This window comes from Oncorhynchus keta, chromosome 4, assembly GCF_023373465.1.
Source record: "Oncorhynchus keta strain PuntledgeMale-10-30-2019 chromosome 4, Oket_V2, whole genome shotgun sequence".
NCBI classification, from domain to species: Eukaryota; Metazoa; Chordata; class Actinopteri; order Salmoniformes; family Salmonidae; genus Oncorhynchus; species Oncorhynchus keta.
Window position 1 is genome coordinate 27,865,190 of NC_068424.1, and position 16,680 is coordinate 27,881,869.

The window sequence follows — 16,680 nt, forward strand, 5'->3', positions numbered from 1 at the left end:
TGCCCATTTAATAATAGGTTTGCCTTAACATTACCAAGAGATTTTAGAACATCTAAAATGTGTGATGAAATTTAACACAAAGATAATGTATTGTAAATAGCTATCAATAACTGCATTATTATTGACAATATATTATCATTTCAGTTGTCTTTCAGTTTATATTTATTTTCAAAGTAAAATCAAATGTGTGTCATTAAAATTACATGACATAAATCAGAAACATTTTATCGACAAGAGAAAACAAATAAAACACTTTTATTTTCAATGAAACGTCATCGTATTATGTTCTATGCAATGGACCCTATAGCCATACAACAGTTGCAACCATATACATTCAAATGAAAAACACAGATTAAACATGCCATTCATAAAAATATCTTTACAAAAATGTAAATTTCTATGCAACAATATTTTTTAATTGCACATCTCTAAAATACCCTTTTCCACTCCCAACCCAAGTACAGTATTCTTTTAAACACAGAGGGTCAATTGCAACAAGGTCACGATATCATCTATTTTTCCGGGCTTTAATATCATATCCAACTCTGTGATGTTTCCATGGTTTTTGGTTAATCCTCTCCACTGGCACCAAATTACACTCGTTGCTTTTGATAGCAAGGTTTGCTTTGATTTGCAAGGTGCAGAGTAGCATAAACCGCAGACAAAATGATGGAGTTAGATTTGAGTTAAAGATGACCTTGTATGCAAAACATGACATACTACTAATTGCATTTACCCGTCAGTAAACAAACAAACAAACAAACCCAGATAATTGGTCTATGGAGACTCTTTTCTCCACTCAATGGTGTCAGCTAAGGATTCAATCAAAGCCTGCAATTTAAAAAATCCACACTGCTGAACCAGAGGCTAAAAACCCTATCAATAGTATTAAAATGAGCATTTCTCTTGATCCACCTAGTAGGCCTTCATAATTATCTAATGCATTACTTTATCTACTTAAAATATGCTTTGAGTGGTATAGTGACAATGTGTTTGAGCAGTGTGGATGTACTGCAGTGACGACCTGATTGAATTTCAAACTATGTTTTTGACAGTAATGAATGGGATATATCATTGTGAAACAGGTAGTGAGTGGTATGACCATTTTCTTAAAGACATTCCACAATACAAAAGTAGTGATAATATTAATAAACAGAAATCAAATTTGAGTGGATTGTACGAAAATCAAATATTGTGTCGAGGCAGTTTCTGAACCTTTTGAATTCTACTCCAAATACAAAGACCTCTTTCAGCGGAGAAATCTCAACATACAAAGTGTACAAGAATGTGTATCGATATAATCCTCTGCTCTTTCTATTTAGGTTATCTGAAACCTTGAATCTGTTTCACCTATCAGGTGACTCAATAACAATGAAAAATCTGCAAAATCAACAACATAAAAATTATAATTTCAGTAACAGAAAAATATTTCAACATCCAATCCCAATAATGAGTTAAAAGTAGTCTAATTAGTTAATTGGGAGCAATTCTATTAATTATTCAATTTGGCTGATTTTCTAAATTGGATGAGATAAGTGACAGTATAGCACTATAATTCTCCCTCTATTAATTTCTGCTCTGCTAGGTTTTTAAGCCTCTGCGCATGTGGTGCTGCAGTTGCGGTGCAGTGAGCTCAAATAAGGCAAAAGAACACAAGTTTCTCTCCTTGTCTCCTCTCCCGAGTACAGGTCAGATCCGTGTGGAGAGAGAGGGCACAGCTTCCTACAGAGTGATGCATGCTGTGTAGTACAAACTGTGCAGGGCTGGCTACAGCGAGACACTTCTCTGGTAGGAAGCCAAAGCAGACGTTGGCTGGCTATCACAGGAAGCCCGTTTTCCCCTTTGTAATTTGGTAGGAGGTCAGAATAAAGAATGGATCATCCCCCTAGGACATGCATGTGATAAATGGATAATCTGGAAAAATCTGGAAAAGTTACGCTAAAGTGATCGCTTATGCATGGATAAGACTGATGCTCCTCTGTACTATTCCAAATCCTTAAAAAAAACCATTTGTGATCTCGATAGTGCATGATTTATCATAATTGATTACTTTCGGGCCAAATGGGAAAAAAACAGATAATATCGAAAGGACAAAAATGTAAACGCTTATGCAAAAATGGTCCTCTTTGACGGTGTTCAGCACTGAAAATAAAAGGCATACACAAACGAATATGAACATAACTCAAGGGAATGACAGTTATCATCAGCAAATATCCCACTCCCCTACAATTTTAATTAGTATTTTCTTCTCTCTCTAGCATCAATATGATTGAATCAGTCTCTTGAAAACAATTGCAAATTGAATATCTAGGAGTGAATTCGGGCAGATGCAGTAAAATTATATATTTTTTTCTGACAGCAGCAGGCCATATTCATATAGTTACTGCTGCACAGTGGGGCATCTGAATGTTGTTCAACGTCTCCGCTACACAGAGAGAGAGATGGAAAAGAAGGAGACTACCATCTTGTTTTTACACCACACAATGGTTCCTTCCCCCAGAGATCCTTTGGTTTCTCTAGGAGGTGATGAGGATGTCTCTTGATGCTGTAGAGAAAACGGAGAGATGTCCGCTCCCTCGTCCTGAAGACATAAACAAATGACAATGACAAAAATGCAGATGAGAAAACAGGAAATAGCCACAGGCTTTCCTTTGTATTAATGTGACTATTTATAATACTGCAAATCGGATGATTACACGGTGCTTAATGCTCGCATAGTTAGAATTTGGGGAAGTTTGTTGATCCTTTTGGGAGTAGGGACTAGAACTTCCATAATCCTTCCAGACATTCGATCTAGAGCTCTTCACTGTGATGTTCAATCCAATCCTTGCTACCAGCAAATAAAATATAATGTATTTGTCAAATGCCCCGAATACAACACTTTACAGTGATCTGCTTACTTCCGAGCCATATCCCAAAAATGCAGAGTTAAAAAGTAAGAAAATTAACAAATAAAAACACAGTAAAATAACAATAACGAGGCTATATACAAGGCATACTGGTACCGAGTCAATGTGCAGGGGTACAAGTTAATTGAGGTAATACTATATGTACTAGGCAATCAGGATAGGTAATAAACAGAGTAACAGCAGTGAATGTGTAGAGTGTGAAAGTGTGTTTTTGTGTGTGTGACTATGTGTATGTTGGAGTGTCAGTGTGTGGGTAGAGTCCAGTGAGTGTACATGGGGCCAGTGCAAGAATGTCAGTGCAAAAACAAGGGGGTTAATGCAAACAGTCCGGGTAGCCATTTGATTAACTGTTCAGCAATTTTATGGCTTGGTGGTAGAAGCTGTTTAGGAGCCTTTTGGTCCCAGACTTGGTACTGGTACCACTTGCCGTGTGGTGGCAGAGAGAACAGTCTATGACTTGGATGGCTGGAGTCTGACCAGTTTTAGTGCCTTCTCCTCTGACACCGCCTCTGACACCGCCTGGTACAGAGGTCCTGGATGGCAGGAAGCTCGGCCCCAGTGATGTACTGGGCAGTACGCACTAACCTTTGTAGAGCCTTGTGGTCAGAAGCCAAGCAGTTGCCATACAAAGCAGTGATGCAGCCAGTCAAGATGCTCTCAATGGTGCAGCTGTAGAATGTTTTGAGAATCTGAGGGCCCATGCCAAATCTTTTCAGCCTCCCAAAGGGCAAGAGTCATTGTTGTGCCCTCTTCATGACTGTGTTGGTGTATTTGGACCATGATAGGTCCTTAGTGGTGTGGATACCGAGGAAGTTGAAGCTCTCAACCCGCTCCACTACAGCCCTGTTGATGTAAATGGGGGCGTACTCGGTCTTATTCATGTTGAGGGAGAGGTTGTTGTCCTGGCACCACACTTCCTGATCTCTGATCTCTGTTGCAGAGGGAGGTGTTTAATCCCAGGGTCCTTAGCTTAGTGATGAGCTTGGAGGGCACTATGGTGTTGAACGCTGAGCTGTAGTTAGTCATTTAGACAGGTTCCTTTGGCATTCTTGGGCAAAGGCAGAGTATTACAGACTGGGTCAGGGAGAGGTTGAAAATGTCAGTGAAGACACTAGTCAGCGCATGGTAATCCGTCTGGCCCTGAGGCCTTGTAAGGTTAACCTGTTTAAAGGTCTTACCCATATTGGCTACGGGATCGTGATCAAACAGTCGTCCGGAACAGATGGTGCTCTCATGCGTGGTTCAGTGTTGCTTGCCTAAAAGCGAGCATAGACGGTATTTAGCTCATCTGTCACTGGACAGCTCGTTGCTGGATTTCCCTTTGTGATCTGTGATAGTTTGTAAGCCCTGCCACTTCCAACCAGCATCAGAGCCGGTGTAGTAGGATTCGGTCCTGTATTGACGCTTTGACTGTTTGATGGTTCATTGGAAGGCATAGCAGGAGTTTCTTATAAGCGTCCAGATTAGTGTCCCGCTCCTTGAACGCGGCAGCTCCAGCCTTTAGCTCAGTGCAGATGTTGACTGTAATACATAGCTTCTGGTTGGGATATGTACGTATGGTCACTGTGGGGATGACGTCGTAGATGCACTTGTTATTAAAGCCGGTGACGTGGTAAACTCCTCAATGCCATCGGATGAATCCCAGAACAGTTTGTGCTAGTGAAAGGGTCCTGTCGCTTAGCATCCACTTCAATGGACCACTACCTGTTTGAGTTTTTGCTTGTAATCAGGAAACAGGAGGATAGTGTTATGGTCAGATTTGCCAAATGGAGGGCGAGGGAGAGCTTTGCATGTGTCTATGTGTGTGGACTAAAGGTGATCTAGAGTTGCACAGGTGACATGCTGATACACATTTTGTAAAATGCATTTCAGTTTTCTTGCATTAAAATCACCGGCCATGAGCATTTTCTTGTTTGCTCATGGCCCTATGCAGCTTGTTGAGTGCGGTCTTAGTGTCAGCATCGGTTTGTGTTGGTAAATAGACAGCTTGGAACAATATAGATGAAAACGCACTTGGAATATAGTGAGGTATTCTAACTCAGGCGAGCAGGACCTCGAGACTTCCTTGATATTGAAGATGTGCGCACCAGCTGTGGTTAGCAAAGAAACTGAGCTTACCTGAAGCTGCCGTTCTGTCCTGCCGATGTATAGAAATAACAGCTTGATTTATATTTTCAATGTCCTTGGACATGGACTCGGTAAAACATATAATATTACAGTTCTTCAGATCCTGTTGATAGGATACTCTCAAACAGAGCTCGTCCAGTTTATTCTCCAGTGATTAGCACCGCCTCCTCCAACTGTTGGGGATTTGGTCTTGGTTCGGGATGATCAATAGGTCCTTTGACTCCTATTCATTGAAGTATAAGTCCTCATCCAAATTGACGTTAGTGATAGCTGTTCTGATATGCAGAAGCTCTTTTTGGTCATAGGAAATTATGCTGGAAACATTATGCACAAAAAAAAAGATAAGATCAGCGCAAATAAATACACAAAATAGCATAATTGGTCAGGAGTCAGTCAAATGGCTGCTATTCCCTCCATTGTAATTGGTCTTATGTGTTTTAGAGAACAGTCTTATGTCTTAGCAGAACAGTTTGTGTTTTAAGTGTTTTAGGTATTTTTTAAAGATTGCCCTCTGAGGTTGCGCTGCATATGGTTGGGGCCACCGATTGAATTTGAAAGTGGCAAACATATGAAAAGGAAATGGGAAATGGCAGTGTGACATATGGCTGGCTGTTTTATATGTGGATGAGCAAGGGAATTGGCTCTCCAGATGGAACGGATAGGCAGGGAAAGGCAGAGAGGCAGAGAGTGAGAGAGATAAAGGGAAAGATAACTTGGCATTGTCCATTACAGCCATATGCTATGACTTTTAACACCATATGTGGCCAACATAGTACTTTACATATGATCTCCCATGTAACATTTCCTCCATCAACCTTAAACCAAAAAAAGACAACACATTCAATGATAATAAAACCTAACGAATACTGTAACAACCATGAATAGAACATTTTCTCTAGTCTACATCAAGGCTAGTGGTCTCATCTATCAGTCAGTCTCTAAGAGAACTTTGGATTAATGTAGCATCATTTGGACAGAAGTCATAAATACTACTAAATAGCCCTGCTAGGATAACTCTGCATGCTGGGCCTAGTGATGATGTGGCTTCCTTGGTCATTACCCTGAGCCTGAGAGGACGACAGGCGAGAAGAAACAATTTTCCTCGGGCCCTGCCATTCATTCAGTCTCTCCACTTCCACACTATTAAATGAGATGAATGTTGTTTGTGGCCAGTTCTGGCCCATTGCAACTCCATTACTACGCTCTCTGTCAGCGTCTGCTTTAGCTGCCTTTCACTGAAGCTACTCGGCCCTACGTCTGTCACAGCGCTTTTACTTTAGGACATGATTGAAGAGTCGATGCTTGGTGATGGTTAAGATTAAGGGCTAGATTCTATCAGATCCGTGCTAGCTGACCTCCACATAGCGGTTGTTTTGGTGGTGTCGGAGGTGGAACTGCATTAGAGCTGTCCAATCCACAAGTGGCTCCTGGCATTAAACCTAAAGCGGACATTGCCATTGGCTGCACGGAGTCGCATTTAGAGAAATCGCATGCAGCCTTGTTTACAAGTTTGAACACTGGAATGTGAAAAAAAAGCATGCAGCCTTGTTTACAAGTTTGAACACTGGAATGTGAGATGTAATCTACACCTCGATTAGACTGATAGAAATCCTCGTAATTTCGTTGAATGTTTTTCAATTTGAGTGTCATTATTTCTAAGTAGCCTGCACTTTCTCATTCTGAACTTGTAATGCGAGTGGGACGGGTGTGGCTTTGTGACAATGACCGGAAAACACAGCCGCTCACCGATTTGACAGCTCTAACACTGTTACACCTCCGACACTGCCAAAATACCAGCTATGCGTGTGTCTGCTACCGCAGGTTAATGCTTGATCTGATTGAATCTAGGCCTAACGAAGAACTTCAATAATTGTGACATTTGTGATTTACTAAGGTTCATGAAACTAAAGGAAAACAAGCTTAGATTATATCATTTTCAAAAGTTTATTGGTTCCAAATTCTTACCTGTTCTCAGTTGTCAATGTCAGAAACATGGTTCTCTATCTGAAAAGATAAGGACGAAATGCATCAGTATTTAAAATCCAATTTGTGCAGTTCTAATGTAATCAGCTATAAAACAAACCCTGCTTAAATCAGAACTTAATTCAGGGTTTTTCAAGTTGTTGGAGAGCTCTGTCAACTTGAAAGAAAATGTCCTGGCTCATTGTACATTACCACTATATCTGATCAATATGACCTTGAATGAAGAATCAAATAAATATCCCACACACTCGCTGGGAAAAATAATCTCTTCTATTAGCGAGAAGACAAGGCTTAGCTCTTGGACGGCATGCACCCGCTCCATTTTATAATGGGTCATAAATATCGCATAATAGGGAAAGCATGGTGGCATTGAACCACAGATGAACCACACAGATAATTCCTTCGATCTTCCTGCTTGAACTTGAAATAAAGTGTACTCTATGAGGAGCAAGACTCAGCAGGGATGATATAATTATTTAGAAAAATGACATGCTCAAATAGCATCCTGTTTGTGATAACTGTGAGAAATATTAATAAGGTGAGTTGTTGACTGAAGTGATCAATAATTGTAGCTGTCATCTCAGCTGTTCCAGAAATGGTCAAAAATACTTTAGCTTTTTCACTCAGTCTAGTTCTTTGTAGAGTATAAAATGGTGACTTTAAAGAACACTTTCAGTTCCCTCAGTAGCGACTCCATCTTCATTTTCATATTTGGATCGGTTAAGACAGGCCTCCAAGTCCCCCTGGTATGTCTGCAGCGCCCTGTTTTAATTACAACCCATGACAGCGTGTGTGTATGAACAGGGACCTGCCACTGCCTTCAGTTGAGTTGGGCTGTCAGGGAGAAACTGTCTGTGGTGGCACACTCATCATTTACTCATGAGCAAACTCACACTGCTTTTCAGATCTTGAGCCATGAATAATTTGGCAGAATTAACTTTCTTAAGGGCACGACTGGTGTGCCCAATTTAAATCTCCTATCCCAAACCAGTCTCCCCTCCCCTCCTTCCAGTCCCCCTTTCATCACCCATTTCTCTTACCAGATGATGGCTGCCCTCTTCGTCGTAGTCATCCTCGCCCCCGTCGGTCATCTCTCCGGCCTCGACATCCAGTGCCCTGTTGCTCGCCTCCTCCCCGGAGTTCTCAGCTGTCTCCGACACAGACTCCTCATGGAGAGAGTCACAGTTGTCCTCGTACTTTCTTTGAGCCTCTGGAGATAACGTGAAAGAAAGAGTGAGAGAAGGACAAAGAATTGAGACCAAAGTAACAACTGGTGACAAAAAGTAACAAGATGCTGACAAGCTACTGTGAGGGGATAAGGAGAGACTTGCAATTGAGAATCATAACATCATACTAATCAGTCTTGGTGAAACTGTGTTTAACATTTGAACAAGATTTAAATGTTCTTCTACTTCACCTCCCCTGCTGTGAGACTGTCCTCTCTCTCTCTCTCTCTCTCTCTCTATCTCTCTCCCTCCATTGCCCTCTCTTTCTCTCTGACACCCTTACCCTCTGTCTTTGCCCCCACCCACCTCCCCCTCACCTGACTCGGCTCTCTGCTGTTTCTCGATCTTCTCCAGGCGACCCAGCAGAGAGTCGATCTTTATCTTGATCTGAGTTAGCTCTCGTTTAATGGTCTGGAGCTGGTCCGTCTTCACTGCTGAGACATAATCAAAAACAGACAATAAATCGATTTACAGTTTTTCTCAATTGCTAAAACACAATTTCTGAAACCTTGCTCCATTTCCTGAAAACATTAAACACAAAACCTCATCTTCAAGCACTATTTACATAACCTCTGACTCCTCTTGCAAAATGAAACATTCGCCTCAAAACAGTTTAACCTGTGTTCAAAATCAAACACTGCTCTCAAATCATAAACAAAGTGATCAAAATGATAATACACTCTCAAGCAGTCAGTAAACAATACACCGAAAAATAGAAAACACATTGTTCAAAACATACAATTCTCAGGGAGAAATACATTTTGATGAAAGAAAACATGTTATATCATAGTAGCTCAACATTTATCAGAAATAACTACTCTGCTTTGCTCTTTGCAATTTAGTTTTTTGTTCTTCCTCCTCCTTGTACCCCTATTTTTACAGTACTGTACCCTGCATCTCACAAACTTGTCCTTTGTCTCTGTGATACTGTAATTCTTGTTCTTTGTTGATATGAACCTGCAACCAGTCAAAATTTATTGAGCAGTCAGTACTGTTAATAAATGGAAAGCTCAATGTTCAGGGCCATACAATTCATCCATTGTACAGTATACAGCCTACAATGCACTGTACTACAGTATCTATTCTCAGACTTTCTCCTTCTCACCTTCAACAACCTGTTTGCTCTCTGAACTGGCGTATATTGGTTGTGTCGTATCACTTGAAACAGGTTAAATCAATTTTGAGTGGTTGTGTTCAATCAATGACATATGTTGTCTATTTGTATTTGATTGTTGCCATGTGTGTTTACCAGTATGGAGGACATGTGCATTTGAGTGCAGAATGTGTTTTGAGGATGAGAATGTGTTTGGAGTTTTGCTGAAAAGTCTAAGTGAGATCTGCAAATTGTGTTTTATCATGTGAAATGGTTTAAGGTATTGACAACAGACTACATAATTAGCTAAATGAGTCCAGGCAACTGAGAACTTTGTTCAGCCAATGGGTTTTAGTGTTTTAGCAATTGAGAAAAACTGTATTATACCATAGTGTGGGTTTATTTTACAAGATTATTTTTCTTTTAAACACCACTCAGCGATTCATTTTCATAAACTGCGTATCACAGAACTGATGTTATCATCTGGTCGTACCCCAGGACCCCCCTATCATTCTATCTTTTCATCAAGCCAAGTTACATTTTCTCCAGGGGTGAACATATCAATTTATCCGACCGTGTACAGTTCTCCTATTCCAAATATGAAACCACTGCTTTCAATTAGGAGATTAGTTCATGGCTTACATCCACCATGATGATGATTCCTGCTCATTACCTGCGTTAACAGCTGTAGCCAACATCTCTCCTTATAATTTCTGATGACATTTTCTGTGTATTTGAATATTTTAAAAATAATGTGGCAGAATCAACTACTTCTATTGGAAGTATTTGAAAGTATTTTCAAATAATTTCATTTAAATATACTAATATTTGAAAGTGTTTTCAAATACTTATTTCAAATACTATTTTCAAATACCTGGGTTAAATGCATGGGAGTGTATCTGAGTCAGTGTTTGAGTATTTTCAAATACATGCCAATACTTTCCAAGTATATTTCCAAATACATTCCAATACTCAACTTGTCTTTTCAAATAAAAAATATCCAGATAATTACTTCCAAATATATTTTTAAATAATTTAAATACTGTTAAAGGAATTATATTCCTATTTGTTCATCAACCAATTCAATTAAAACACTCTGCCGATTTCAAGAATTTGTAAGATACTTATTTGCATAAAATGGACAGAGGCTAGTCTCAAAATCAATCAATAGCGTTTATTGTCGAGAGTACTGATCCTAATACAATGTACATTGGTTTATATCACATTTCGTCATAGCGTTTTGAATGCTGCCCCTCTTTCTCTCCGATATAATGGCAATATAGTTCACAAGCCTTCCCACATTGTCTGCCACCTGTTAAACAATCTACTAAGTCCAAGGTCTCTCCTCTCCCTGGGTAGAGACAGGATGTCCTGTAAGGAACACAGTATTCCAGCCAGTCTGATGATAGCTCCATTCGTTTCTAACAAGGAAGAGACAGTCCTAATTCTGGATGAAAACTACACACATTACATTCAGTATTATGATTATAATAAGACTCATACCGCCAAGATTCATTTCCACCATAATTTGCAAATAAATTCATTAAAAATCCTACAATGTGATTTAACATTTTTTTTTCTTATTTTGTCTGTCATAGTTGAAGTGTACCTAACTACAGGCCTCTCATCTTTTTAAGTGGGAGAACTTGCACAATTGGTGGCTGACTAAATACTTTTTTTTGCCCAACTGTATATGTATACACACCTTCTCCTTCAAGGATGTTTCTTTTTTAAAACTATTTTCTCCATTGTAGAATAATAGCGAAGACATCAACACTATGAAATAACACATATGGAATCATGTAGGAATCAAAATATATTTTAGATTCTTCAAAGTAGCCACCCTTTGCCTCGATGACAGCTTTGCACACGCTTGGCATTCTCTCAACCAGATTCACCTGGAATGCTTTTCCAACAGTCTTGAAGGAGTTCCCACATATGCTGAGAACTTGTTGGCTGCTTTTCCTTCACTCTGCAGTCCAACTCATCTCAAACCATTTCGATTGGGTTGATGCTGGTTAAGTGTGCCTTGAATTCTAAATAAATCACAGATAAGTGTCACCAGCAAAGAACTCTTACACCCCCTCCTCCATGCTTCACTGTGGGAACCACACATGCAGAGATCATCCGTTCACCTATTCGGCGTCTCACAAAAACACGGTGGTTGGAACCAAAAATCTCAAATTTGGGCTCAGACCAAGGACAGATTTTCTCCGGTCTAATGTCAATTGCTCGTGTTTCTTGGCCCAAGCAAGTCTCTTCTTCTTATTACTGTCCTTTAGTAGTGATTTCTTGGCAGCAATTCGACCATGAAGGCCTGATACATGCAGTCTCCTCTGAACAGTTGATGTTGAGATGTGCCTGTTACTTGAACTCTGTGAAGCATTAATTTGGGCTGCAATTTCTGAGGCTGGTAACTCTAATGCACTTATCCTCTGCAGCAGAGGTAACTCTGGGTCTTCCTTTCCTGTGGCGGACCTCATGAGAGCCAGTTTAATCATAGCGCTTGATGGTTTTTGCGACTGTACCTGTTCTTGATATTTTCCGGATTGACTGCTCTCATGTCTTAAAGTAATGATGGACTGTCATTTCTCTTTGCTTATTTGAGCTGTTCTTGCCATAATATGATTTGGTGTTTCACCAAATACAGCTATCTTCTGTATACCACCCCTACCATGTCACAACACAACTGATTGTCTCAAACGCATTAAGAAAGAATTAAATTCTACAAATACATTTTTAACAAGGCACACATGTTAATTAAAATGCATTCCAGGTGACTGGTTGGGAGAATGCTGGTTGAGAGAATGCCAAGCGTGTGCAAAGCTGTCTTCAAGGCAAAGGGTGGCTACTTTGAAGAATCTCAAATATATTTTGACTTGTTTAACACTTTTTTGGTTACTACATGACTTTATGTGTTATTTCATAGTATTACTTTCTTCACTATTATTCTACAATATAGAAAATAGTAAAAATAAAGAAAATCCCTGGAATGAGTAGGCATGTCCAAATTCTTGACTGCTATTGTATATATATTTTTTAAATATCTTCCTTTATTATTTCCCCTAACCCTACCACCCCTCCCCTAATTGGTGTTAACTCAGGGACAACAACACTTAGGCTTCTACTTCCAGCTAATACATACTATAAACATTTTACAGACACAGTATATTTTACAATAGTTATGTTTTGTTTATTTTCCCTCCAGTTTTGATTTCTATTTTTCACATATTTTCCAACTGTGCTGTTTCACAAAAGTTCTGAACCTATATTCATTTTACGGACACTGTATATTTAAGCAATACGGAGATGTGGTATATGGCCAATATACTACGGCTAAGGGCTGTTCTTAGGCACAATGCAAAGTGGAGTGCCTGGACACAGCCCTTAGCCGTGGTATATTGGCCATATATCACAAACCCCCGAGGTGCCTTATTGCTATTATAAACTGGTTACCAACGTAACATATAAAAATATGTTTTTGTCATACCCATGGTATACGGTCTGACATACCACAGCAGTCAGCCAATCAGCGTTCAGGGCTTGAAACACCCAGTTTATAATTTACATCAGTTATCTTGTTATTTTTAGTCTCACCCTTCAGCTCCACTCAACCCCTTCCATCCATCTCTGAACACCACCCAGTTTTGATTTCTATTAGGCATATATTTTTCAACTGTGCTGTGAAGTTTAACAAAAGCTTGGAACCATTCTATTCTCACAGTTTCTAATGATTGTAATTTAAAGATAACATTTTTTGCTAAGAGTATATTTATATTATTGATCGATTTGCTATGACTTTTCAAATCACCCAGCAGTGCTATTTGCAGAGTTAGCTCCAGGTGAGTGTTGAAATTCTTCCACCATTCCTGAACCAGAGACCAAAACAAGCTACTGTACATAGACAGTACCAAAACAAAGGATCTAATGATTCTGTCTCTTTGCAGCAATATATATATATATGTGTAAAAATATAAATAGCATTCTATTGGTTGGCTGTGTGAAGCATTCCCATCACTTATTTCTGGGGCTTTAGATGCCGAATCAGAAGCCTCTGAAAAATGTTGTAGAAATGTTAATTATGTGAAATCTCATGGCTGCTTTGTAGCCACTATTTATTTTTTAAAACATTGATTTATTACACAAAAACACATCATTAAGCTCCCCGCTGTTGTTCTCTCCTCTACTTTTTCACCAAGGACATTTCCTACACTCTTAGAAAAAAAGGTGCTATCTAGAACCTAAAAAGGTTCTTTGTCAGTCCACATAGGAGAACCCTTTAAAGTACCCTTTTTGGTTCCAGGTAGAATCCTACTGGGTTCCATGTAGAACCCTTTCCACAGAGAGTTCTACATGAAACCCAAGAGTTCTACCTGGAAACAAAAAGGGTTCTCCTACGGGGACAGTAGAAGAACCCTTTTTGGAACCCTTTTTTCTAAGAGTATACAGTGTCGCTATTAGATCAGGAGAAAGAGCCTTATCTCTAGGGAAAGCAGATAGGGCTGGTGGAACTTATTTCTATTGCCCCTTTCCTAGCTGATCAGTTGAATTTATTTAACTTTATTTACAATGACGACCTGGACACAGTTGAAGCCATAGAGGTCTTTGTCTCTCTTGCCCAGTCCAACGTCAAACCACAAGCACCTGACCCTAGAGGTGACATGGCCCCTTGTTGACCTTGGACGTATTGGTCGGGAAGGACATACGTGTGGACAGAACATGTGTTTAGCATTCTGTGGTGTTTGTAAATGCATTCGCTACATTCAAAGCAGCATTGTGTTTGTTTGGTATGCAATCCTACTTCAGATGCAATGCAGAGTCAATGTGTGTATTGGAATAACAAGCCAGCCAACTGTTGTTCCCTAAAGTGGCCATGGACTCTGTTGTTTGAGCGTTGAGAGCTCTGGATCAACCATACCACAGACAGAGAAAATAGAAAGTATAGAGGATATAGTGGAGATGGAGAATGGTGCCAAGGAGGTGTGATATATGATACATTGAAGTCTCCCTCCTTCATTGCTGTCCCCTCAATGCTTTTGGCAGACGAGCGCACAGGCACAGACGCACACGCAAGCATGTATGCACACACACACAGCAATTTGTTATTTCAACAGTCAACAACAACTGCGTATGCTTTGGGCAACTTTGTCCTTTGATGATAAGAAAGTGTGGAGCCATTTCTAATTTATCAGTGACTTCAGGCCCTGTTCCTTTGTGCTATAAGCCACACGAGCCACAGATAGAGAGAGACTCCAGACATACCCAGCCTAATCCAACATAATTTCATCAACAGCACCCTCTGATAGCTCAGAATTACAGAGAAAAACAACATAGTCTCTTCTATTTCTATGGGGTGGATGGATGGATCTTATTCTGGGACTTAACGATGACCCATAGAGAGAAATGTGTTCTTGGAGATAGCGACGGTCTCTTTGAAGATGAAGATTGCAGCAGACAAGGAGAGTTCAGATTGTTCTTACCGAAGTCATTTGAGACCCTAGATAGCTTTAAGTCAAATAGAGCGCTAGGGAAATCTCCAGCATGCTCTGAGCAATATGGTCTGTTTGGCCACTGGCATTACTTTTGTTGTCGTATGCAGAGCTTATCTCTATTGAATTGTAGAGGACGAAGAGGTCAATACTGAGAATATTAGTCCATTTGTCTGCTAGGCCTTGTCTTTGACAGCTATGGCTTACATAGGATCTGAATGGCTGTTATGCACCACAGCCCCTACAAACTATATAGATCCACACCACCCAAATCTTTGGACTATCTAACCATAGCTTGCTCCCAATCCATCTACGTCAATGGAAACAGCAATTTCTCACGGTTCTGACTTTAGCGACTGTGGCTACCAGATATAGAACCGTGATGCCCGGCTTGGAGAAAAATCAATATCGTCTATCCAAAAAAGGAGGAAAACATGTTTTTCAGCTCCCTCCATAAGTCCACCGCATCAGAGCCCCTTGACTGACGTTAGCAAGCTGTGGGTGCTGATAACACTGCACTGAATAAGGGAGAAGCAGAAACCATACAGACCACACACTGAGTCCAATTATGCAGCCCGTTCCTTATAGACTGCCGTTCAGGAACACAGAACTCTGATCAGCACGTCAAATGTAAAACATGGTCTTGTTGTTCATTTGCTAATCAAACGATTCAATGTGGGTCAGAGACAGATATGGATGAATCGGTTGAGACTGGAAGGATACAGCATTCTGTTTGCACTCTACATTGCTGTTGCTCGTCCCTGTTGTCTCTGGAAACGGCATTGCTTTTTATAGTGGCAGAGAAAGTGCAAGTTGTGCTGAGGTAGGTTGGGACATGACAGCTCCTTTTGTTAAGGGAGAGTAAAATCATCACTCTTTAAAAAAAATTCAGATGGTTTACCAATGTGAAATAGTTGTATATTAAGCAACTTACTCTGTCTGTACATATTTCCTGCTTCATTGGATTATTTATCCCCCACACATTCAACGATACAATATCTATTATGTTTAGCTGAATGTTAGCAATATGTGTTAATCATCTTCCAATCCTAGTTTTGCAACATTGGAATCAGCCACATATACAGTATAACAGTTGGTGAACCTACACTTGAGTCCGGAAGAGGTAGAGGAGGAGGAGGAGGTGGGTGGTCTGGAGGAAGAGGAGGAAGAGGAGGTGGTCTTGATGGGGAAGGATGTCTTCCCACGTCGTGTGGATGGAGCCAGGACCCGGGAGCGCTTTAAGGGGATCACCGCCCTGGGGGGTGGGGCCACCCGGCCATGGTAGTCAAACAGCCTGAGGACAGGAGGGAATTACACCCATAGAGATCAAACAGCCTAATTCATACTATTAGAGGAGCTCCCACAATAATGTGATTTGTATCGCATACAAGTTAAAGTATTGGAATCCACTAATCCCATTCCAATACCCTTTCAAGCTTTTTTATGATATGAAAGCAAGCTTTGCTTTTATACTTACAGGGCCATCATACTTGACTGAGCAAGCTGTTTTGTACTGTAGTAATGTGGTGCCTGCCTGTATGTTCTTAAACATTTATTTTAGCAATACATGTCATTGAGGAAAAATATATATTTCATAATATATTTCATAAACATACTTGTTCGGTCAGTAGGTGCCCAACATAACAACAGGGTGGTGTGCTGGACACAGTCACTCATATAGAGGTCTATAGAGCATGTCTCCATTCCTAACTTCTGTAACCGTTAGCTTACCTGTGTAACATTGACATACAGTAAACTCAAAAACACTTATTTAGTAGAGCATGGCTGGTGTAGGCATTGTGGTGCTCATGTGAATTTCCTTGCTTTTTCGGCTTCAGACCCCTGCCTACTTC

General features: G+C 40.2%; 1 protein-coding gene across 3 annotated transcripts in view; it reads right to left on the bottom strand.

Moving 5' to 3' along the window:
* Positions 1 to 239: 239 nt before the first annotated feature.
* The window catches only part of LOC118372592 (RNA-binding Raly-like protein), a 152,244-nt gene continuing 135,803 nt past the window's right edge, over positions 240 to 16,680 (bottom strand). For 2 of the 3 annotated variants that reach the window (XM_035758536.2, XM_035758532.2), the window contains exons 5-9: positions 15,934 to 16,121; positions 8,563 to 8,679; positions 8,060 to 8,229; positions 7,002 to 7,040; positions 240 to 2,581 (exon numbers count right to left, since the gene is read on the bottom strand). In XM_035758536.2, the coding sequence (XP_035614429.1) occupies positions 7,008 to 7,040; positions 8,060 to 8,229; positions 8,563 to 8,679; positions 15,934 to 16,121 (508 nt within the window). In that variant the 3' untranslated portion in view covers positions 240 to 2,581; positions 7,002 to 7,007. The remainder of the gene's footprint in view (positions 2,582 to 7,001; positions 7,041 to 8,059; positions 8,230 to 8,562; positions 8,680 to 15,933; positions 16,122 to 16,680) is intronic. The other variant, XM_035758543.2, reaches the window with a different exon arrangement.